The 25,585-nt window shown below is 53.3% G+C and overlaps 1 protein-coding gene across 1 annotated transcript in view; it reads left to right on the top strand.

The window, feature by feature from the left end:
* The window catches only part of LOC133354556 (uncharacterized), a 32,889-nt gene extending 8,214 nt beyond the window's left edge, over positions 1-24,675 (top strand). The window contains 7 exon segments of the mRNA XM_061571480.1: positions 7,978-8,119; positions 9,482-11,082; positions 14,037-14,217; positions 14,219-14,299; positions 15,372-15,426; positions 17,013-17,121; positions 19,622-24,675. Coding sequence (XP_061427464.1) covers positions 7,978-8,119; positions 9,482-11,082; positions 14,037-14,217; positions 14,219-14,299; positions 15,372-15,426; positions 17,013-17,121; positions 19,622-19,757 — 2,305 coding nt within the window. The 3' untranslated portion in view covers positions 19,758-24,675.
* The last annotated feature ends 910 nt before the right edge of the window (positions 24,676-25,585 follow it).

Genomic DNA, 25,585 nt, shown 5'->3' with positions numbered 1-25,585 from the left:
CGTGCTTCGGTGAATGCCGAATTACACGCACTTTTCGCCGGATGGAATTATAAGAGTTTTTTTTTATTACTGTAGTTATTCACGAAAAATGTATATATGTGCAGTATTTGCATTGTTGAAGTTGTTTGTAATGTCCTGTGTATAATATTTTACACTAAAATCAAGTATACCTACTTTTTTTGTCACGCACATGGTGCCGATCGCCGGACTGGTACAGCCTTTGGAGCGTTTTTGCCGGTTTTCACTGGATCGCCCCGGGACCGCCGGATAATGTTGAAAGCCGGATAATTGCATGCTGGATAATCGATGATCAACTGTAGGTTTATGTTTGTAGTGAGGCCTGTGGATTTCTGGACCTTGTCGGACCTTCCTCGTGCATCGCGTCCAAGAGTACAACTAGTTGACTCATGACTGCGGTCGGTTTGGTTTTTTTCAAATAGATTCGCGACTATCGCATGGGGGGCCATGGTTATTTCATCGCCGTGGCACGGTGGCAGTACTCGGTGCTCATTGCATCGTGAACGTTGGTCTTCCAAAATGCCGGGCCTCGGGATGCGTGCCGAGTGAATCGTCAGAAAGAGCAGGGTCGATAGGAATCTCTGCTGTTAATCCCACTGCCAAAAGGTCACTCTTTGATCCAAAGATTTAATGTCAAGCAAATTGGGAAATTTACATCACGTAATTGTTTGGGAAATACCATTCCAAGTAAATTTTGAAAAACGGAATGCGACGAACACGTTAATTCTTGATGTTGCAATCGTTCAACCCTATGAAACTGTCAACTCCTTCGTCAATCTCTGGTTCCCAGTAAAATACTTTTTTATATATAGGGCATATGCTTCATTTTTACAGGGTATTTTATAGGGCACGATTACTGTGATCCATTTTTTATTTATGGTGTCAGGGTGGCACAGTGGTCACACTTGTGCCTCATAGCATGAAGTTCCTGGACTTAATTCTCGACACAGACATCTCTCTGCATGTAGTTATTAATTATCCTCCTGTTCTTCGTGGGTTTCCGCAAGGTTCTCCAGTTTTTTTTCAATATATTTTAAAAAAGCCAAAATATAATATAATTGGAATTGGCCAAACATCCCAATGCTCAAAAGTTACCTGACAGCTACTCAGTTGGGATTACACGTAGCAACATCACCCCCCTCAGCGAGGCTTTCCTGGTAAACAAGTGTAATTATTAGGAATAAATATATTCATGAAGGCGTTCCCGACCGTTCATTATCGCATTTATCCACATGGTTCCCACTGCCAATGTTTTAATACAGCCTATTCCATGAAACTATGTTTATTTTACTCGGTAAGGCCCACTGAGCTATAGAGCTTTTTCTCAGAAGCCACCTGGCCATAAAGGATATCTCAACGAAGTGGCTTCTCACGTGGGAATTTATAGCAGCCAAATGCTTTAAACGCATGTGATTCTAAATGTGGAGGGAAAACCACGGGGAGAGAGACGTGCAGACTCCAAATATACAGGCATCAAGGTGGGGATTGAACCCATGACCTCCTAAGTACCAGGTGAGGGTACTTAGTTACTGTATTTACCGTATGGCTGAATTATATCCAGGACCCCCTGGTGCTCAGCGCAGCATGCGCGAGTCTGCAGCAGGCTGGATGTTGAAGCTGACTGCAGAAATCCTCTATCCAATTCCACACTTGGTAAGAGGTAGGGTTGTTGAACGACATCCGGTTACCGATTTTAGAATTGGTTACCAGTTCTGAAAGTCAGGAACTGGTAACCACTTCCAGTTGAACGTAGGTAACGAGTGCACTTAATGGCTGGAGCAAACGCACAAACAGCCTTTGCTCTCGCTTTGCAGTCAAAAGGTAGAGATGCAGTCCTGCAATTGCTTGCCCATGTCACTGCTGGCTAATGGGCTTCCGCCTGAATAAACTCTGGAGGGCAATCGCCTACTCTTCCACGTACCTGCCGATCGGCTAATTTTGGTGGATCGATAATGTGCTGCTTTGTGGGCAGAAGCGGGGAGGTTTAAGAAACTTCCCACATTGTTTCAACTGCCATGCAGGACCAAATTTGGCGTGCTCACCTTTACACCGCTGTGGTAGCTCATTGCTGTGCTTGGAGTGCCATTTAAATGTTTCATTAACCTGTCTAATATTGTTTCTCACTACCCCAAAATCAATGAAATTTTTAAGCAGATGTGAATCAAAAATAATCTAAAAAGGATTTTTTTAATCATTCTGCACTTGCTTTGAGGTGAATGCGAGATGAATGTCATTTATCTTCAGAATAGTTTTTGTCTGCCGTGCGCACGGACAATTTGTTCTATCGAGCAGACTCTTTGATATGCGCTTAATAGTCTCATTGGGAATAATTACAAAACAATTAGTGTTCCGATATGTTACATTGGATGGCGGGTTCAGATATTGCGGCGAGTTGGCGTTACATTCATTATCGACGCACGCACACAGCGCAGTGCCAGCGAGCATTACTCATGGATGAGATGAGCGTGCAGAAGCCGTTCAAAGCGGCATGTTTTATTAAGCGGCCTCCTCCGCTCAGTCCAAGTCTCTCGCCAGCCCATTAGCTGGCCGTGTGCGTCGTGCACGTTTCAAGCCGCTCCAACGGTCGGTTGAGCGCGATGGAGACTCGGTGGCTCCCCACGCAGGGCTCGCCGGCGTCCTTATTATATAAACCCACCGGACAAGGCAGCTCGATCGCCGCGCGGCGATTTGCATCAACGTTTGCTGCAGCAACACGGGGGGGCGGGGTCTGTGTCCCTGCAAGGTGCACGTATGTGTGTGTGCAAAAATTAGTTTGGTGACGGTGGCTCCCGGCAGCGAGGATGAGCTGCTGCCAGCCGCCGTAGCGATGGAGATGATTCGGTTTTCCTTTCCGTGCCAGAGCCTTGTTTAATTCCCAACGATCATTTCCCCGAGACAAAGCACGAACTCGGCCAAAGGTGGAATGAAAGTCAAAGTGATTTCACTTTGATTTAAAGGGGCATTATCTCTTGTGTGCAAGCCTGAGCTTGTGGTGGAAATTCCACACTGCTGTGATGGAGGCGAGTTCATCCACAGGACAACCACTGTTGACTTGCCTGCAAAGTGGTAATGCTTTTATCGACCCTGGAAGGAATGATGGTCCGAGTTGACTCCCAACCAGGATTTGAACTCGCAGCCTTCCGATAGCGGGACCACTCCCTCACAGTTGATGTACCTGGCCTGTTAGTTGGAATGTTTTCATATCTGCGGTGGAGCATCCAGTTGCTACATTACTGCACTGGATATAATTCCAAGTGAAGCAGTCGGATTGATTATCGATCCTGATTCACTCGAGTCACTCGCTCACCGCATCCCTATCACACTTATATTGTGACTACCATAGTTACTGTTCGTTTCAACTTTATTCCTTCATTCTGCTTCCTATACTGAGAACTCAGTCTGCCAGGCTGTGTTCACTCACGACACTGCAGGTCACAACAAACGGCTCACTCACCCACTCTCTCACACACCGAGTTACCACACTGCAGGTCTTATCTTATATTTATATAGCACTTTGATCCAAGGCGCTTGACAAGGGTTATGAGTTGTACAATTAGGGTAGTGATGCGGTGAATAGGGATGGGGTTATAGGGAGGGCAGTTGGTGGGTACTGTAATTACGGTGGGTACCTAGGGATGGAGGGAAGGATGGGCCAGGGAGTAGCGGTGTGGGTCTTGAGGCAGGAGCGGAGACTCGACAGGGAGCGTGCTCGTTGCTTCATGCGGCGGGGAAGTTTGTTCCAGTGTAAGGGGGCAAGTAGGGGAACGGAGCGGAAACGGTAATTGTGCGCAAAGAGAGTGGGGGAACGGTGAGGAGTAGGAGGGATTGAGAGCGGAGCGGGCGGGAGGAGACATGAAACGAGACGAGGCAAGGTGGGGCAAAGCCATGAATAGATTTAAATACCGGCATAAGGTCACCACTTTTCTTTCTGCTTCTTACCTCACTGCTCCACATGGGAATTCCCTCCTATCATCTTTTTCCCATTTTCTCTTTTCCCATTTTCTCATAACGTTTCTTAATTTAAGAAATTAATGAACTCTTATCTCTTGTACCTTCAAAAGCACTGTTTGTTGCTCGCTTATTTGTGCTTTGGGCCTGTGGCTCAAAAACCGTGTAGCTCACGGGTGTCTGGGATCTGGCTCGAGCCATCTTGAGCACGCTTGCAAAGTCACTGGCAAAAGTGTGCACGTTTTACTGCTCGCAAATGAAAGGGCGATTGTGGTGAAGTGCGATCCGCTCAAGACATGACTGACCACTGGCCATGATGCTACGCTTACACAGGGGGCGTGGGCACGACGCATCTAAGCAACACCCGATGGCACCTTTGGTGGCTTGCGCGCATTTTCTGTCGTGCTACCGATCCGTGTCGTCGCCCGATCACGTTTGCCGTGAGCGTGATGGCACGGGCACTCCTCTTTGGGCCCGCGCGCTCTGGTCAAGCCTGAGGTGCCGTTAGGAGTGATGCTGGAGGTGGCCGGGTGACTGAACGGAGGCTGCTGCTGAATTGGCAAATTGAGCCTGGCACCGCTGAGATCCTGGGTCTGAATCTGGGTTCAGCCACCCGTGATGAGTTGATGGCCTCAGCCTGGTCAGGAGTGACTGCAGAAGATAAAAATTAACATCAATAAGTTCCAGTTTTTTACTTAAATTTGGCTCGATTCCCGCTCTGACAATGGAACATTTTGTTTTGGTGTGATGCGAGTATGCTTTGCATGTCTTGCGGAGGGATATGCCCCTCCCGTGAATGGAGATGGCTATTATTGTGGGTATTGCGCTGTCTGCTGCGAGAGTTGCGGATGGAGCCGTCTTTCTTGCGATGTGACGCAGATGGCGTGATTGAAGTTGTGAGCGTTCCTTAATAGTGGCGCTGCTTCGCTTGGCAGGATCTACGCCCGTTGCTTCATTGTAAGTTACAATGACTATTCCTCGGTCACAGTCTTGCTCAAGCCGTGAGCCAAGACCTGACAACAGCAGCTGCTGCTGGAAATAATAAATAATGATAATTCACAGCACTTTTGACATTCCCGCCCACGGCAGGCGAGCCTGGTTAATTTGTTTATTATTCAAGGCAGATGCATCTTGAGTGGATCACTGGCACCCATAGCACCAGCGGAGGAGTTGTTACTCCCGGTCTCTCGCTCCAGCCAACAATCTCCTCCCCAGGTTAATGGTGACGCCTTGATCTCTTCACAGCCCTTTGTCAATCCACTCCTGGTCGTTTGACGTATATCTACATATGTACGTTGAATTTCTTTCGCACCGTACATAGCCAACCATGCTGATCGGAGGCCGCGGGTCCGTCGTTTGGGTTAGTGAATTGCGGGGCCGAGTTCACAACGTAGTCTGTTAACCGCTGCACCACAGTTCTCCCCAGCAGCTGCATATTGTAGCTGAAAATAAATAAACAAGCAAATAGCCGTATTTAATTCCCAACTTATTATTCTTGCTCTTGTGCGGTCAGGCGGAGAGAGAGAACCTTGCTTTATACACCGTGGTTGGCTTTCAGCGCTCCTAATTAAGAATGATAAATTAACCGTCACACGGGACGGTGTATTTACCGTCCAATATCAACCCTGTCTGGAAACAGTCTACTTTAGGGTAATCTAAAACTCATTACGGTGAAGTCAAAGTAATCTTACAAAGTGTTGCTGAACCTTTTGCCCGTACTCGGTACGGTGATATCATGCGACGCGCGGTGGAGCCTGTATTTGCCGTAGGTAAAAGTTTGACTCGCCTCTTCGCGATTCGCTGCCATTTGACATGAAAATGGCAGGCTTCCGTTGGCCTGTTACGAGACCTGTTATTTGCGGTGGATTTGCGATATAATTCTTTGTTCCAGCTCATCCTTTCAATACCGCGGGAACCTTTTTTGGTTGCATAACCGTCGTGGTGTGTGGATTACACAATCGCAAGTTGTGAATGTCGTGTGTGTGTACTTGCTACAACTGCACAAACACAATAACAACATGACGTAGAGGGCTCACGGAGTCCTTAAGCACAGGATAAATTTAATAAAATACAAATATTTGTTCTGTGCCAGAGCAAAGTGGTTTCCAGACAGCTGAATAAATCTCCAAAAACATTGACGGAAACAACGCTCATTGCTACTTTCATTCCATGGCACAAGTTGAAAAAGTAATTCAAACCTGTAATAGTGCTATACTGCCCAAAACGCAAGTCTTGTGATGTTTTATTTTTGGTCGGGCAATGTTTGCGATCAACTTAGCGTTATTTGTTTGTTCTGCATGTGCACCACTGCCGAGGCGATTCCGTAAATTTAATTGTTTGTGTTATATTACACGCCCTCTCTTGCCTTTGGCGCTCTGGCTGACAAGCGTGCTGAAGCATAGTCGCAACCTCGTGGACGGCCGCTTAGCGGGGCTTCCAGCGACAAGGGGCTGAATCTTGTCTAGCTGCGGTGTCACGGTTTTTTTCCGCGAGTTGTCACCGGTCAAGATGTGGATAGAGGCCTCCCTACGCCGTCGCCATCTGCCACGACCTTGCGACGCCGAAGTCTGGCCGCTGCGCACCAACAGATTCCATCGCTGCGGAGAAATGCGCAGAGAGCGCGTGGCATCGTTTGGTTGGCACGGTTCGGTGGCGAGATGTTAACTGCCTCGCCTGGTATACAGGAGGACGTGGGTGCGATCCCAAACATTGACGCCTGTACATTTGGAGTTTGCATGTTCTCCCCCGTGGCAGTGTGGATTTTTCTGCAGGTCCTCCTATTTTTCCCTCCATATTTCGAGACGTGCGTTTGGCCACTTCTCACAAAGAGCCTTGCACGGTTAAATGAAAATTGGTTACAAATTCATATTTTGAGCATTATCAGCACAAATAGAATATGCGATGCCATGGCCCAGCTGTAGTGCTAATCGATGCTTGTTACAGAGGATCGCGGTTCGAACCCTGCAGGCCCTCCCCGGTGAATACTGCTTGGAGTGTTATTAACCGTAACATTTGCACTTTCTGCTTTGAAGTGGACGATGATGGTGCCCGGACGTCTCTCGAAGCATAGTTTGGACATTGTGCGCTGACACCGAGGTTGAAATTTGCCAAATTTGAAAACCTTACTTGATTGGGAAACGCACAGATAAATCGTAAGCCCCCTCACTGTGATAGCTCAGAAAGGCCCTCCTGATAAGTTATCTTTCGTCTCTAATGAAGCTTTCCAAGCGTAATAATAGGAATACTAAATAATCACAGCTAATCACTCGTTAATAGAATTCATCAACAAGTCAAATGTCTGTTCATGTGTGTGGTATGGTGGGGAGCGATAGTGTAGCAGTTAGCGCGCTGCGCTATGAACCCGGTAACCCGGGTTCAATTCCCGTTCACGGCCAACACCCGTGACGATTATCTGAACCGGCCCTGGGTCTCCCCTAGGTCGACTTAGCCTCAAATGAGTACCTGGTGCGGTGTGTAAACATCGCCACTGAAAAGACAAAGGCGGTCGGGCGTGGTGCTGGCCACCCACCCCCTCGTGTGCCGTTCCGGCCTTCATAGGTGCTCGCTAACAGCACTTCCCCTTTCAGTCTGCTAAGGCTATATGGGCATGTTTTTTGTGTGTGTGTGTGTATACGGGGATTTGCGTGCGTAAGATAGCGGCTGCACGGCGGTTAACACACTGTCCTACGAACCCGGCAACGTGTTTAATTCTCACTTGCAGCCAGCATCGGTGACATATCAAAACTGATCCTGGGCCCTCTCGTTGGTCAACTTTGCCTGAAATGAGTATCTGGTGCAGCGTGTCAAACCTCGGCACTGGGGAAACAAGGTGGCCGGCGTAGTACTGGCCAGACCACTACCACCTCGTGAGCCACGTCGTCACTGACAGGCGCTTGATAACAACCCCGGCAGTCCATTGAGGCTACGTGGGAGATCTGAGCCTCGTGTGTATGTATGTGTGTGTGTGCGCGTGCGTGCGCCGCTGCACTTCCCTATGTGCGCGCTGTGCAGTGGCGGCTCGATGTACAATCTCTACGCGGAGGAGGAGGAGGAGGATGCCGAGGAGTCACCCTCGGTGGAGCAGCTGCAGGAGAACGCACTCACCATGACCAGGATGAACGTGCTCCGCAACAACATGAGCCTCGCCAAGCAGGTCGTGGACACTTTCCTCTCGCGCGGTCGGCACTGTCGTTGCGTCGCTATCTGGTCGTTTGTTTAGAATGGCACATGCTTTCTTCAAAAGTATTTCTAATCTGTCTTATTTTCAACAACGTTACACAACAGTGAACGGAACCGGACGGCACATTTAATGAAAACAGATGCACTGATGGGAGATGGATCTGTTCTCCAGCTGTGATCTGGTCGTCGTGTGTCGGTGTAATATATATGCTCGTGTCGCCCGCTCGCCATTCCCGGTTTCTGGTGTGAAATGAGGTGTCTCGCTATAAACCAAGTCAATGTATGGGGGAAGGGAGCTTTCATGCCGTAATGGTGAATGCACAAGACAATCCAGAATTCCATCTTCTGGGGTGGCAGTAGGCCTCGGCAAGGTAAGGTAATTTACCATTTTTACCGGGTAAAGGGTAAATGTGTCGACATGCCCAAGGGATAAGGTAAAGGGTAGGGTAAAGGTAGCTCGGAAGAATTACCCGATAAGGTAAAAGTAGCGCGAAGTATTACCCGGTAAATACGGTACCTTGTTTACCGCTAAAAGCTCCGTGGCGCAGTCCTTGGCCTCCATTTAATAAGTCATATTTTAATTTTTGAAATTTAAAAACACACTTTTATGAAATGTACCGTATTCGTAATGGCAGAACTCCACGACTCCAGGAAGTGGCCCCGAAGCTTGCCACAACGTAAGGGACCGTGGTGATTGACAGCCAACGTCAGTTGAGCGTGGACAATTAGACCCAAGCAGAAACATAACATAAAAATAATGTTTTAAAATATATGTTTTCCATTTTTTATAATAGAATATAGTATTGTCATCAGTATAACATAAGTATACCAAGTTTGCAGTCGATAACACATTGGGAAGCGGGTTAAAATTGAGTTGCAAGATTTGAGGATACGACAACAACAACAACAATAACGACAACAACAACAGACAGAGTGAGTTCAAAGAAAGCGTGTAAAATTGGAATCGTCGAAAGTATTCTATATGTATAAAGCGCTGTACCTAGCATTTACCGTTATAAACCTTTTTCATGTGTAGTACCCCAGTAATTACCCTGCAATTGGGTAATTTGTATGGGTAAGGGTAAAAGGTAGGGTAAAGGTAGGCTCGTTGCTTTTTACCTTTTACCTTGCCTTGCCGAGGCCTAGGTGGCAGTCTGGTTTATACGTTTGCACGTGCCAATCGGTGCATTCCTGAATACACTTACACTCTGATCGCTTAAAGGTTCCTGGCTTTCTGAACTGGTTATTGATTTTGAAACAAGTTTACGGCTTTCATTTAACAACCCTCATTGTAACGGAGGAGTTATAAAAAAAAAATCTGTGGTTGTGTTTGCAGCCCAAGAAAGACATTCCCAAGCCGCAGCCGCAGCCGCAGCCGCAGCCTCCGTCGTCCGAGGACTTGTATGAAGATCTCACCACCCGCTACTCCCGTCACCGTCTGCGTGCCTTCCCGCAATGCGACGAGCCGATCCACGGCATAAACGCCGAGAGCTCCCAGCAACCGCCGGCATCGCCGCATCTCCCGGGCAGCCCGGTCACCACGGCACCATCGCGCGGGTCTTCGCGCACGGGGCCACCGCCGGTCCCCTTGATAAACCCGTTATCGTTCTGCGCCCACTATGCCGACGGCAGGTTTACCGCCGCGCCGGTGGGTCTCCCGTACGTGTCGACCAGCCTGCTCACCACCGGCGTGTTTGCTAGCAGTTTCCACCCAGCAGTTGGGCAGATGCCCGGCGGGCAGCATGCACACGCCCCGATTACCGACCATCAGAAGGCCGCTATCACCAAAAGCCACGCCGACTTCATGTCCACGTTCAGCCCTCTCCCCGCCATCCCAAACCTCTTCGGCGGCCGAAACTTTGCGGCCAACGCCTTGACGGGTGATGCCTATGACGCGATTGTCCATTCCGAGGGCTTGCGTGACGCCACCAGTGGCAGCTTGTCCATGGGGGCAGACGTTCTGGAGGGTGTGGCCGTGCCGGGCAGAGGCGAGGCGGGCGCCGCCGGCGGTGCACCGGCAGTGCCGCCTTCTGACGGAACCCTGGGTTCGACTCACGAGGACTTGGCGTCCGGGACTCACTTGCTGATGCACGAAGCAGGGGGCAGTCTGTTCAACAGCTCGCATGTCGCTGGCTCCTACGCGCTCTCTGCGGCCGACATTTGGCCCGCGTACTCGCTTTTTCCTAAACTCGACGTTGGCGGCGCTCTGCCGGGGTTGGGCCCCTCGGCATTCTGCATCCCGCCGAGCGGTGAGAAGGACGTGGCCGCGGTGAACGCCGACGCCGCGCCGGAACACCTCGTCGCGACGGAGGAGCTCTCGGAACTCGCCGACGAAATGGACAGCTTGAACATCTCCACGGCGGCGGTGGCGGCTACGGCCGCCCGTGCCGCGGAGCGCAGAGAGTCTGCGTACAAAGCGGAAGTCGCCAAAACCGTCCAGGCTCTGGAACGGCTGATGATCCCAGGGGAGGGCAGCGACCTCGACAACGCAATGCTCGACACGAAGTGGGAGCACGTCGTGGGGGCGCAGAGCGGCTTGCGGGCCTCGCATGGCCCCACCAGGCAGCTGAAAGGCGGCCGCGTCGGCTCCAGCGACGACGACCTCTCCGAGTCGACGAAGACCCTCAAGAGGCTGAAGCGGTCGGCGGGGGAGCCTCCGAGGGCCGCCAAGAGCGGGGCGGCTCGGACCGCGCCGTTTGCCGGGGGGCGTGGCGCGCCGCCCGTGCCGCTCCTCAAGCCGCTGCTGGTGCCGTCCCCGCGCCGCCGCGCCGCGAGGCTGCCCCCCGACGGCCTCGGGCCGCCTATCCCCCCTGGGGGCGAGCAACCTGCGCCCGCCGGCGCAGGTGAAAAGGTTCCAGCTGCCTATGCCGATGTGCCCCGGTGCCTTTCAGAAAAACTTTGGCGGAGCCGGCAACCCGAGCAGGGTGGTGTCGGCAGGTGAGTTCCACGCCGCGCGTCTCTGAAAAAGTGGGGGGGGGGGTCGAACCTTTCTTGTCTCTTCTGAACCGCCTCTCTCGTGCAATGTGCCCATAGTCGCTCATGTCGGCCTCGTCGCGCAGTGTTGTTATTTGAGGAATGTAACGGGAGCCCGGCGTCGTCGATATCGTCGGCCTCGGTGAACTCGCTGCCGGGGCGAAGGCCCCTCCCCAAGCCATCGTCACGTTTCAACGGTCCAGCGGCTGCTGTGCAGCAGCTCGTGTGCACGCAGACGGCTCTCCATAGATGCATCACGTGGACATGAAACGTTTACCAAAAAATTGATATGCGTAACATTAGCATTCATTTTGCACAACTCATAATAATAAGCTTAAGAATTGATTCTTATTATAATCAATATGGTTCCATTCGCCTTGCGTTTCTGTGTTAGGGTGGTTAAAATTGGGTTCGACCCAGAGGTCGCTGGCTTGGTTCAACCCCCCGGGCTGGGCAAATCTCTCCCCCTCCCCCCCCTTCACCCAGCAGTGTAATTGGGTTCAACCGCGGGAAGTCAAACGACAGGTCGTGTAGGGTGGGGTAAAGTGTGGCTATTCCAACCGTTCCCTGCTCGTATTCCACTGGATTCGATGACCGATTGCTGCCTTTCATAATCCCTATCCCATCCGATTTATTGTTTAACCACCCTAGTCCACGTGTCACGATTCAGCGACTAAAAATCCGCTGCGACGTTCACGGCATGCGCATTGAGTCGTGCATGCGTTTGCTTGTCGATTTTTTTGCCAACCAATCAGATGATTTAAGGTCTCGTCGGAAGAAACAAAGCAGAGGGAATGAGACGGGCGGCAGGAATGAGATAAGGATCCAATCAATTCCTCCCTCACCGTCATGGAAGGGGGAGGGTTGCCACATGGAACGCTAATGTCCAGTTGCCAGCGGTGCCGGGGGTGGGGGCATTGGGGGGGGGGGGGCGCACGGGGCCTTGCGGGGAAGGTTTGCGAAGGTAAATGTCGTTTCGCTGGTTATTAACGCTCACCAGCCCGGTGCTGCTCCACCCTGCAGCGAACCTTGCCCTTGGATGGCTCTTCCGAAGTAGTTGTGCTGTGCGACGCTGCTTCACCTTCCTCGGAACGAGCCACCGATGTCCCCCACGTGTTTCCTTCAACAATTTTATGCAAATCCCCCCCCCCCACACCCTTTTATCTTCCGTTTGAATTGCCGCCTTTAATTATGAGTTACTGCAGGTGTTCCAATTTTCCTCCCAGAGTAAATGATTGGCTTCCTTACTCAAAATGAGCATTGAGGCAGTGCTCCCGCCTCCGTTTTACTGCCTTGAGCCAGTGGGTGGAAACTCCACATTCCCATGACAGGTGCAAGTGTGTTTGTGTGCATGCGCTAAATGGATTGCCGAGTCGTGAGATTGTGAGAGACCGCGCTGCGTCACGCGCTGCGTCACACATGGCGTGACGCCTTGCATGTGGTGACTCAGCCTTAAATTGCATCACGGCGATTGAAGGGATTGTTACGATCGGGGGCCAGCAAACAAAATAAGAAAAGCAGATATGATTCGTCCGTCGTTATCGTCGGCCGCAGTCAATGCACCGCTGGGTGAAGGCCCCTCGCCAAGCCGTCATCGTCTCTCGCGGACCTGCGATGTTAACGAACGCTCCCCGTGACCTGCAACGGAGCGGAATTCATCGCTCGGTTTCCACAGAGGACGTTTTCCCGAACCCGTTCCCTCCTCTGGCCGCCACCGTCCGTATTCTTTCCCGCCGGCCATCGCGACATGTCCACGCCCGCTCCCGCGGACTTTTCTTGACGGTTAAAATTCTCTTATTCAACCTGCGTGCCTTTTCCAATTGGCGTATTTCCTCCTCTTGTCTCTCTGCAACCCAAGCAACGAATACCTTGCTGAAATTGCAAATGATATATTCCGAGTTGCACGATTGATCGCGCGCTTTCGTGCGAGCGCAAGACTTTATTCTGTAAATCGTCCCTCGGATTGCACCGCTGCACGGCTATTTGCTCCCACTTCACGTCGCGGTCGCTGTCCTGGCCGCCGCCGGTCACCTAAACGGTGCCCGAGATTGGCAGTCGGACGTTCGACGGCCCGCATGCCTCTCGTGGCCCTAGAATGTGATGAATTCTGCCCAAATTCAATTTCTGACCCGGTCAGTGCTTACGTGTGTGCTTGCGTGTGTGCTCGCGTGTGTGCTCGCGTGTGTGCTCGCGTGTGTGCTCGCGTGTGTGCTCGCGTGTGTGCTCGCGTGTGTGCTCGCGTGTGTGCTTGCGTGTGCTTGCGTGTGCTTGCGTGTGTGCGTGTGCTTGCGTGTGTGCTCGCGTGTGCGTGTGCTCGCGTGTGCGTGTGCTTGTGCGTGTGCTTGCACGTGTGCTTGCGCGTGTGCGTGTGCTTGCGTGTGTGCTTGCGTGTGTGCTTGCGTGTGTGCTTGCGTGTGTGCTTGCGTGTGCGAGTGTTTAGTGTACTGCGCTACGAACCCGGCTACCCGAGTGAATTTCCCGACCACGGCCAACATCAGTCGCGAATATTTGAACTGGTCTTTCACCTCCCTTGTGGGGATTCGGCATCGGCACTCGAGAGACGAAGGTGGCTGGGCCTGAAGCTAAACGGGGGAGGGGGGGGCCCTTACAGCTACAACACGATGTGGATTTGCGTGGCGTCTTCCCAACGCGTCTCTCAGCTGTACCGACACAGCGGGCTTGAGAGAGGCAGTCAAGGGCAGTAGTTCTCAACTCCAGTCTAGTTTGTATTCTTATTATTATTTAGGCATTTTTACCCAGGAAAGCTTCAATGAGTCTCAAGAGGGTCCTGTCGCTCTCCGCTGCCACGAAAGTTTGCGCAGGAGAGGCTCGACGATTGCTGTGAGGGTGGGTGTGACCACAGTGACCAGGGTTGGGCCAACAACCGTGACTCTCCCTCCCACGCTTGTACCGCGCAGGCAAGAAAGTGGTGGGCGCGCATGGCAGGCCGAGAAGCGGCTCGGAGGGAGACTACGCCGCGGCAGCCGGCGCCGTGCCATCATGCGGTGGAAGCAGCAGCAGAGACATGCGTCTGCTCGGACGCATGTCGTCGCGCGACCGCCACCTGCCGCACGGCAGCTCGGTGGCTCGAGCCGCGACGCCCGACCTGCTGCACCGCCGCGGGGCTGAGACAACGACGAAGGCGTCCGTCTCTTCCTGTCCCTTCGGGGCCGCATCCTACGTGAGCTCGCACGGTGTCACGCCTGCCGGGCCTCCGGACGGATCGTAGATCCTAGGTCGCGGGCCGTGTCCGCTCACCTCCCCCACCCCCCTCTGTCTGACCGAGTTGTACGGGAGCCGCAATGTGGCGATACGATGTGTGATGCAAGGTCCAGGATGATCGGAATATTGTTGCTCTTTTTTATTCATATTTTCATTCCTGACATCAACATCTCTGGCCTTGATGCCACCTCTTTGTGTTTTGACGAGATATTTATGAAATAACAAAAACAATCACTAAAGGTCTAAATACATCAAAACTTAAGTATGCTTGGATGAATGTAGTAATTAATTCAATTGCTTAAATATTGTGCAAATGACTGTGTAATAAAAGCATCACAGTTTGTAAAGTTACAATGATTAGAAGACTTGAGGCAGGCTAATGTTGAGTGGACTGCAGTTAAATAACTTTGTAAGTAATCTCTATTCGGACTGGAAGCATGGCAAAGCACACATGATAGAAATGCGAAATACCATTACAGACTTATGGGAAACGGACATTGCGATAATCGTCACGGAGTGAAACATTACATCACAGACACTGCAGCGGTTTAACCGTCAATGTGGAAGGAATGGTGGGCATATAAATTTGGTTTTGCAGGTTTTCTTCTTCTTTACCAACGTCGGCTTCGTCTGGAGTTGTAATCCTGACGCAGTGTAAACAGGGGACACGTGTTGTCCGTTGTGGTCGGAGAGAGATGGCGCCGTCGACCTGGCATGCAGCGGAGAGGCCGGGATTTGCGCGGAGATAGCCGGCGCGCTTTCTCCGTGCGTTCCCCGTGGCGCAGGGGTGCGCGTAGCGTTTTGCCTCCTCGCTCAATAATTCACGATTTCATACTTTAACAAGGCTGCCATTTTAATAATGCATGATTGCGAGCTGTCGGTGAAAATGCAATGGACAAAATCAAACGGACGCTTCATATTCCCCGGGATTTGTTTGCCGAACGAAGGAAGCCGAGATGGTTTGCGGCGCGTTAGCCGGAGCGTGCCGTGTGAACCGCCGTCTCCGCGTGCCCCTCTCCGTGCGTGTGCAGTCTCTCAATGGTGCTCGCTGCTCGGAACCTTACTCTCCACATGCCGAAGAATCAGGTATTTCACTTAACCCCCGCGAGCCGATGCAATCGCTTTGCCGTATTGGCGCTCGCCTGCACTAAAACACTTTCTGCCAATGGCAGGGAAAGAGCTACGAGCGCGTGATGGCGTCGACGTTGGGTTTGTCAAATCCGTTTAAATCAGCAGCCGATTGATTTCTGGGCGCTGGGTGTTAAATCCGCCGGGTGTCGCCTCCCCCCCCCGTTAACCGAAACCCGACGCGGCTTTCATGTTCGCGCTGAAAATTGCAGTTTGTTTCTCGCAAGTGCTGATTCGGCGGAACGGTGCGCGAGACGCAAGCTCATTCGAGTCGGCAAAATGCAACCGCAGAGTTCAAGTCTCAGAGTTGACGTTTTGATCAGGCGAGAACCTTGGAGACCTTGGGTAGTCTCGTGCGCTCGAGTGATCTGGTTCACGAAGAGGACAAAAAGCAGTAAGAGGATAAAAGAAAGTGCAACAATGAGGCAAACAGAAATAGGAGCACACACGACAAACCGAGATCAGCACAAGAATGGCCAAATAGAATTTTAAGACCTCTCTCTATGCGAGGTACTTATGCCGCAATTGCTCGATTCAGCACGACCGTTGAATTGCGCGCTGCCGCTTTTTTCACCGGCGTGGATAAAAGCCGCGGCTGCAGCTAAATCAATCAATTACCTTGCAATCTCGCACAAAAATAACAACCCGCTGCTGCTGCTGCTCCTCTCCTCCCAGTCGCATCTTCTCCCCACGTTTCCCTCAAACTGAGCTCATGCGTCGCTGCTCCTGGGCGTGATTAACGGTCGAGGAGCGTGCCGTGATTGCGCGCGCATGTGCTCGCGCTACGTCGTGTCAAATTACAAATCAGCGCGGCGCCTCACGTCATCGCCGCCTGCGTGGCTTTTTAATGTCGGCTACATCTGTGGCGTTGAGCTCCGATTGTTCACTTACACGCACGGCGGCCTTCTGTTCGACACTGAATTAAGGTCCCCCCCTCCCCCCATGTGGGTCGTAGGGTTTTTTTTACCTTTACCGCGTTGGTCACTTCGGGGTTCGTGATGACAGGGAAGGCACAAATGTTGGAGGATAGTACAGTATAATAATGGACTTTGCTGCACTGCCATCTGTTGCCCATAATGTTGCCTGCAGCGTCCTACAAACACCCACGTTTTACACGCTCGGTGCCCATCCAAGCAGAAGCCAGGGCAGCTTTCCGGTGATTTGGTCCAAGGCAAACTTTTCACGGATTTCCCTGAAATGTAGAATTAGAATCGCGCTGACCCTACTGTGGCCATGGATTTTAAGAAACTCTGATCATATTCATCCAAATCCCCCCCCCTCCTTCCCCAGCACGTAGCCCCATTTGTCCACGTCGTGGTAGATGGGGTCGTGGTAGATGGGGGCACCGTCACGCGCGGGCGTCGTGTGAAGGTGGAAGCTCCCGTGTACCTTTATTAGATCGTCAACGTCCCCCCGATCCCCCTCGTGTGCCCCCTCGTGTGCCCCCTCGTGTGCCCCCTCGTGTGCCCCCTCGTGTGCCCCCTCGTGTGCTCCCTCGTGTGCCCCTTCCGTCTCGTGCGCCCCCTCCGTCTCGTGCATGGCAGATGACGAGATGTACGCGGTGAAAACTTGGTATCCGAGGAAGAAGGCGGCGACAAAGAGGTGCTCCTTTTGCGGTCGGAAGACGGGGCTGGCGACGAGCTACGAGTGCAGGCAAGCCACCCCGGTCGCTCACCGCGCACCGCACCCACCGAGAAGGGGGTTGTCAAAGGACAATCGGTTATCCTGTAACCCATTCCGGCATCGGCTACCCGTTCCGAAAAATCGGGATCTGCTCACCAATTGTTTTCTTTCTTTGTTTGGAGGGTCCTGCACTGGGAGGTTTGTGCGTAAAAATAAACAACAACAGCTGCCATTCGTGACGTCACCGCGGCGCTTGTGCCAGGCTAGGTGCGCTTTGAGGCCACACGGAGTGTCAAATGCCCACTGGCAGGAGGTCATGGAACAGACCCAGATGCCATGGGTTGACTGACTGAGATGACTGGCAGATTCACCCCTCCCCACTGCCAACCTACTCCGTTTTAGCCACCCGATACTCCGCTCGTTGTTGTGAGCGTCGCTCTTCTGCTATCTGCCGTTTCTGATGGGTGACTACTTCCAACTGCCCAGTAGCGTCCTTCACGTATCTCTCCCGTCGAGGCTGATCTGGACTTCGCTGGTTACAGTCTTCGACAAGTCCACTTGGCTCCACACTCTTCTGTACCACATTAGTCCATCTCTCCCAGCCCGTGCCATTTTTATTAAGCCCCCTCTATCCAGCCAAACCGAAGCTAGTTTGGCACGCAGCTGCTGGGCATGTGGGCTACATGACCCAGCCAAACAGCCTCGCCTGCAGGAGGAGCTCACCGATGGGCATCTTTCCGGATCTTTCAAGAATTTGTGAGCTCCTGACATGAAAAAACATACACACGCACATGCATATGCGTGCACAAGAGCACAGTTACTTGGTTAAGCAACCACGATAATCAGCCTATGGGTAATGGGGAGGTCGTTTTGTGAGTTTTACACAAGTCGATCTCATTACCCTTATGATAATCAACAAATTAGTAACGCGCTTTTATCTTCGGAAGTATTTAATTAGTGGTCCTTTTCTTTTTGGTTTTGTTGTACAAACTGTGGGCGGCATTTCAATCGGATGGACAGAGCAAAATGCATAAGCGCGAGCTGGTCCACGGCGCTGCTCCGCACCGGCGTGGATGAAAGCGAGCGCCTGCAGCAAATAAATAATTGCCGTGCGATCTCACACAAAATAAGAACTCCCCGCCGCTGCTCTCCCAGTCAATCTTCTCACCCACGTTTTCCTTTTCACTGAGCTCATGCGCCACTGCACCTGGGCATGATTCATGGTCGAGGAGTGCCGCGATCTCGGGCGCGCGGGCGCTACAACGCATTCACTTATAATCAGCCTTCGTCGGAAAGTGTTAAAAATACCCTCGGTAGTCGCTTGTCAGCTGCAAAGGGGTTATCGTTTATCAGCATTTTCTTGGAGGCTGGAGGGGAGGGAGCTCCTGCCGAGGCGCCCAGGCCTCGCTTGCGCGAGCGAGGCTCGGCGAACGCGGTTGCCAGCGTTGCCTCCAGCGGCCCGCGGCAGGCAAATTATTTAACACCTCGACGGTTGTTCATCCATCTGGCTGACACAAGTGGAGCACCCACTTGCCACCACATTATAGGAATTCATCCATCCTGTCGTGCAGCGAGCATCGTGGCAATACGGGCGGGATAGTGACGCTCCCTACGGTGAGGACGGGATGTCTCTCGAAGCGATCTCGGGGGTGGCTTTGTGATATCCGCTTGCGCGGGCCATTCTTTAACGCGAAGGGGGTTGTCGCGCTGCTCTGCGCGAGAGATCCGCGTGGATTCCCTCGTCTCTTGAACGACGTGGTTTTTGTGGCCGGGATGGGAATGGGGGGGGGGAAAAGACGACGCAGTGAAAGATTAAAACTAAAATTATTCCGTCCCAGGAGCTGTTGTGGCCCGTGCGAACCTGCACATTCGTCTTGGGGCAAAGCGAGTGATAGATTTCCCATGCCATCTGCCCCATCGCTTCTGCTTCATCCGTAAACAAGGCTCCTGTCAAAGAGGTCATCTCCCACGTCCGCCTTACAAAACGGTCGACGAGACTCATTATTATCGGGACGTTTGACTTGTTTCACCCACCGCTGTTACTGTTATCCTCACCATCATCGATGATACATCCACTGCTGGATGAAGAACTTGCCAAGCCGCCGCCACCACCCGTCTCGCACCACGATCCTTCGATACAAACAGTCCATATCCCAGTTATAATGCTATCATCCTCGCCGTTAAAACGAAAAGTGAGTAGTGGGGCTTGGGCAGGACACGTGACGGCGAGAAGGGACGACAGGACGATGCTCAAGAATAATAATGGAGTGGCGGCTGAGGAATGAGACGGGTCCAAGGGGACGTTTATCGCTTGGCAAGTGTTCCGAGACGCCCCAGCGCAAAGAAAGGCAGCTTTGTCAAACGCAAATCGCGCCACCATTTTATATCACTCTGGTATAGTTCATAGGATTTACTTTCGCCGTCGCCTACCCCAACGGGGCCTGGCGTCGGCGTCGTTCGGGCCACCGCCGGCCCTCCGCTCGTGCTGATGCCCCCCCTCACCCGTGCCGTCCCCCCCCCCACCTCGCAGGTGCGGCAACAACTTCTGCGGCATGCACCGCTACGCGGAGGTGCACGCCTGCACCTTCGACTACAAGAGCACAGGCCGCAGGCTTCTGCTCGACAGCCACCCGGCCATCAGCGCTCCCAAGCTGCCCAAGATCTAGGTCCGGCCGGCCACTCACCCTCCTGCTTCTCTGCCAGCGTGGAGGTCCTTCCGTTTTTTACTTTTCTATTTTGTTGATGGAGACGTGCGCCGCTGGGTCTGCCCTCTGCCTCCCCCGCCCCCACCTCCTACCACACTCCGCCCCCACTCCCGACTGCAAACACGTCGAGGGTTCTAAACGTCGGGGAAGGGGGCGGGGTTCTAGAGAAACGCACCGATTCTTACGCTCGTGCACGCGTCAATCCACCCTGCTGAGAGTGCGTTGCGCACAGCGGTCTCCCGAAATGCCGTGGCATCACGGGACGCTTGCTCGGAAAGGAGTCGCACTCGTTTCTGAGCAGGACGAGACTGACGACAATCTCCGCAATCTCTCGCGGCATTGCGGGAGGGTTGGGGGCGGGTGCTCGAGGCGTTGCGTGCCTGGTGGATGCCTGGAATGCCGGTGCCCATCTTCACAACTTGGGGCACCGAAGCCGAGTCCACGCAGGGATCCGGTGACGATCAAATTGCACGTTAGGTTAGGGAATTGGTACGTGGAAGGAAAATGTTGTACATATTTTTTTGGCCCCTCCCCGCCCCCCCCAACGCGCGCCACGTGCTTCCCCGATGTTCTGATTCGGCAGAACGATGTGAACCCGGCTGCCTCCGCCCCCACCCCGTAGGAGACGCGTCTCTGGCGTCGCTTTCCACTTCCGGAGCGATGATTCGGAATCCCCTAATCCGGACAGAAGCGGCTGTCGCTTTCCTCCCGGCGGACGGCTGCCCTGCGTACAGGACATTGGTCAGAATGTCGACCCCTTCACCTTGTACACAAATTAAATAAAGATATGGGTGCTTGTGTGTGCTTGCTACACGGAGTGCGCTTTCGTTTTTGTTTTAAGCCGTGATTGCAGAGGATTGCACTATTACGTGATGCTGGTTGGTTTTATTAGTACTGTTATTTTTTTCTTAACATCGTAATTTTTATAGAACATGGAATGAGGCCTTTATCATAATAATAACAATAGTGTGATAAGTGTCGTCGTCGTGTTTTCCGTTGATCTATAACTACTGTTTCTAAACGTCGTTCTTTTTTAATCTGCTATGCAGCTTTTCAGATTAATACGGATAAGTGTATACTGGCAGTGTGTGTGTGTGTGTGCATGTACGTGCTCGCAAACAGCAGTTGCCCCAAAAGTCCGTTAAGGCTGTCGGGGGAATCTTTGTCTCTGTGTGCGTGTGATCACTTCTATACTGGCCGTGTGCATGCGTACTGTGCGTGTGTTTGTGTGTGCGGGGGTGTGTACTGGCCGTGTGTGCGTGCGCATGTACACGGGCTGTGTGTGCGTGAAAACTGGCCGTGTGGGTGCACGCGTGCGCATTTTGCTGGTATTGTACCCTTGTATAGGCTGACCTTTGACTGAGGGCTTATATAATTGGACTCGGTGTGTTTGCGTAAAGATCGCAAAGGTAGCCGTAAATTGGTCACTTTAGATGAAGTGAAACCGTTTATGAATAAAACATTACACCTCACTTGAAGTTGGAACGTGACTGCAATGTAAGCGGGCCGGCCGATTCGTGTGGTCTCCTCTGTGTGCATCCACACCCACGGAGAGAGAGTCACCCCGGCAGCTGTGACGAGCAGAACCGATGCAAATTCCAATTTCTAGCAACTCCCAATTGTTCTTCCTGGCTGCACCTGCTGTGTTAAACCCCCGTGATGGAATGCCAGCCCTCATCTAAATTGGAGTCGTTATCCAGCCCTGGCCTTTGCTATTTGGCGCCCCACCTGGAAATTAACTTTGGGCCAGATATTAAAACAAAAACAAAACTCCCTCGTCTCACGGAGGAGGAGATGTTTATGTGCAGCGGGCGCCGACCCGCGCTCGCCGCTCCCGCTAATGAAGTCACGGTTCCGTTGGGTTTTGTTGCTGTTTTCGGTTGTGCAATATGTTCAGGGTTTCAATGTCTTTAAACCGCGGAGCAAAGAGACGCCTCCGTGCAGCTGCCGATAGTACAGCGACACCGAGGCTCGCCACGGCCACTGTGGCCTCGTGGAGAGCGGCGCACTGGGCTTGCGATCCAGAGGTCGCCGGTTCGATTCCGAGACTCCGGCGCTGCAGTTGAAACGATTCGTGGGGGGTGGGGTGGGGGGGCAAGCATCTCAAATCCGGCCGACCCCCACGACCTCTGTTCACACAGCGGAGCAGACGGGCGCACGACCGGCAGGTCACCGCGCGTGGCGGGGATAAAAAGCGTGGGCACGCCCGCACCTTCCCACGCGTCCGGTCAACGTGGTGGAGTCCGCCGAATACCCTCTCGAATTGGCGTGAGCCGGGCAGTCGGTCGCTCGGTAGGGTCAAGAGAAGCTCGCGTGGGTAAATGTCACCCGCGCCCCCGACGCTGCGCTTGGCGAGTCGTTGCTCCGCTCTGTACAAAGCATTGACCCGTGATGTTGGTGTCCACTGTGAGTTCTGTTAGGTGCACGCTCTAGTGCCATCGCGCCCACTCAAATGCATGCATGCGTGGCGTGGGTGCCTGTTACGCCCTCGCGTTAGTTGGCTGGGCACTCCCGTCGTTCGCGACTTGAACGCTCCCCGATCCGGCGTCGCGAGTTTGTCGGCGCGCGCGTTATCTCGACCCCGCTAACGCCGCGCAAACCGTTTGATGTTGCTCCCGGAGAGGCCTCGGGTTCGCCGCGTAAAGACCTCGAGTACAGCTCGGCAGCCAACCCGGCCGACCTGTGCGTGCCGTCACGTCCAGTGGCGCGCCCAAGCGTGTTGTGCGTGTCGCGCGCTCTTGAGCCCGTCGCACAGGTATCTTGGGCGGAGAGCCACTTCCTGTTTCGTTGACGCGGTGCCGGGAGTATTCGCGTGGGGATTGGCTGCGTCGCCGCTCCCGACCTCGGCGCCCACGGCTTGCTCCGAAGTGACAGGTGGGAGTAAGACAAATGGGTCCGCTCTTTCGGGAAGGCCATTTCGGCAACGTGGCGTGAAAGCCACGACCCCCCCCCCTCGCACCCACCCCCTTCCCCGCTCGGGTCACCGCACCCAAGGCTGGCGGGGGGGGGGGGTTGGTGGAGGAGGGGGGATCGAATCGATGGTGCGAGTCGAGGAGCTGTCGCGAGCTGCCGGGAGGTCGGCACGGCGGCGCGTCAGCTTCCCCAGAGAGCCGTAGCCGCCCAATTTAATATCTTTATTAATAACGTTGCTTTAATCTTTAATTGAATCGGGCTTGGAACAAAGTACAGTTATTGGCTATGAAGGTTACAATGTGGCCCGTGGATTTTTGTTTCTTTCGAATTGATGCGTTCTTGCAGAGTTGATCGGTCCGCTCCACGTTTTCCAGAGGTCGCCTGCCTCGCGCTTCCCAAATTCCAGCGCTCGCGACCGCACGCCCCCGGCGATTGCTAAACACGCTGCCTGACAGAGCGCCCAACCAAATCGAGATGGGGGCTTTTTCGTCCGTGCGTGCGACTGTGTATGGTGTGTGTATATATATAGGTGTGCGTTTCGTACAACGGGGAAGAGATCCGATTCGGATTCATCGACGTGTCCAGCGATCATCGGGGTGCGTGTAGTTGCATAACAGCTTGGCGATTGCGCGAGTGCGCCCGATTTGAGCGTGGAAACGTGCGGCGTGGCGGGTCGCGAGGACTGGAGTTTGGAAACCCCGCTGATGTACGGATGAACCGAGCGTTTTGATGAATGGGCCTCTCGCCCGTGGTGGGCTCCCCAGGGCCACGCCTGCTCCGCTTTGCATCACATTTGTTAGTGAAGCCTCGACACCACCAATTATCTCCACGCGCGGCGGCTCCTCAAGCCGCCAGTGTCCTCACCCCGTTGCTCGCCTCTCCCACCGTGGTCCCGATTTTGTTAATTTTCCTCTTCTCCCCAGACACCCCCCCCCGCTGATTCACGTACCGGTGAATATTACGTCTCGTCACGTCTTTTGGAGGAAACGTGGAGGGGGAAGGAGCGAGACTATGCGTTGACGTGGAAATTTTGTCCGTGGCTGCACGCGTCGGTCCCAGCGCGCGATCCTAAGTTTGCTGTCGTTTCCTTCCACCGCTTGCGATGGGGTGCCACGCAGAGCGATGCCCATGATGGATGGTGAAGAGTGGTGGTCGAGCACCGTTTGTGTTTGTGGCGCAAGTCTATCGCAAAGGACCGATGTAGCCTGCCTGTAGGGGAAGGGGGGGAGGGTTGAGCGATCTTGCCCGTGTGCAATTCGAATTGAGGGAAGTGCGCTGTCATTTTTTCCCCCCCATAACTAAGGCAAACTTTGGACACGCGATGTCGGCACGCGGTGGTGGCCTCGTTTTCGAACGACCTCGGGGAGATCTTTTTGACCGCGCGCACCTTGAAGTAGAACGGCGCGCGGTAACCGGGGCGGAGGCCTTGCAACCCACGAGAGCCGCGAGCCCCTCCGCAATAAGCCGTGTCGGGAGCCGTGTCGGGAGCCGTGTCGGGAGCCGTGTCGGGAGCCGTGTCGGGAGCCGTGTCGGGAGCCGTGTCGGGAGCCGTGTCGGGAGCCGTGTCGGGAGCCGTGTCGGGAGCCGTGTCGGGAGCCGTGTCGGGAGCCGTGTCGGGAGCGCGTTGGGGAGCGCGCTCGCGGCCACGTCGTTCGGGATGCCGAACTGGATTGCTTGTTTGTTCGTGGGATGGTGGTGGGGATTTTTGGTCATTTACGTGTCGGCAAAATGCGACCGCCTGGTCATCAAATCTGTGTTTAATTGTGTATCGCGGCGTCGCGTGGATGGTCGGCGTGAGAGAGGCACGAGGCGGCAGCGTCTCGCCGACGGACTAACTCCCACCTGTCTGGTCGTTTCACCTCGCCCTGGTGTGGGTGAGAACTAAGCACACGGCTTTTTATGTTTGTATCTCTTTAATAGTGCTGCTTCTTTCGTTGAGACTAAATAAACAACCATTTTAAACTGACCACGTGCGCACGTGTGTGTGTGTGTGGTGTGATTGCACGAACGGTGGTACATTGGTCACTATTTTATCACGACAACCATGGAGGTGACTTCGTATTGAGGATTTGTGTTAACCAGGCTGGCTGTTTCATCTAATCCACGATATTCAACCACTCACTGTAGGGTCACAGACACAATACTTGTCACTTGCACTGAGCAGGCATCTTTCACAGGGTCTCAAGGCGCCATGCTGCCATACGTAAACCCAAATGAATAATTTGCAGGTCGTGTTTTGAATTCGGATATGACGCCGTCACACACTGGCATACTCCTCTCAAATGACGTCAGGGGGATCTTGAGCGTCCACCCTCTAGCAGACGGCGTAGGATTTTACGGTTTCATCCACCCGTAGTATTAGTCGGGGTGGCCTGCCGGATTCGAATCTCTGCCGCAAGCGACGTTAGCGCCGCCGCTGAGCTGTGTTATGGGAGCCTGTGGTTGGAGTGGAGAATTTTAATGTATGGCTGGCTGTGGCTGCTCGCTCGCCGAGTGAGTGAGTACATTAGCGCCAATTGTGGCCCACATTAGTTCACGCTGCGTGCCTCCTCCAGTCAACCCTCATTACCCAGTCCTTGTTAAAGTGGGAAGTAGGTCGGCCGCTAAGTGCGGCTCTTTTTAAAGGGATGCGTGCGCGCACACCTCGGCTTCGAAACCACACTCCTAAGGACCGCGCGTGCGTGTGCTGGGGTTGCTTAACGATCGCCGGCGAACCGGTAACTGATTTCAGGATATGCAAGCCAGGAATTGGTCTCCAATTCCAGTGGCATGTTCGTAACGAGTGCACTGATTGGCACCCTCGAGCGTACAAACCGCACGGCGGCCTAAGTCACCGCGTGGTTCATCTGCCCCCGTTTCTCCGTTCAGAGGTTAAG

This window comes from Lethenteron reissneri, chromosome 47 (assembly GCF_015708825.2).
Source record: "Lethenteron reissneri isolate LAM-NWPU_2019-01 chromosome 47, ASM1570882v1, whole genome shotgun sequence".
NCBI lineage: Eukaryota > Metazoa > Chordata > Hyperoartia > Petromyzontiformes > Petromyzontidae > Lethenteron > Lethenteron reissneri.
Note: the sequence above shows the minus strand (reverse complement) of the source record. Positions and strands in the feature narration are given on the sequence as shown.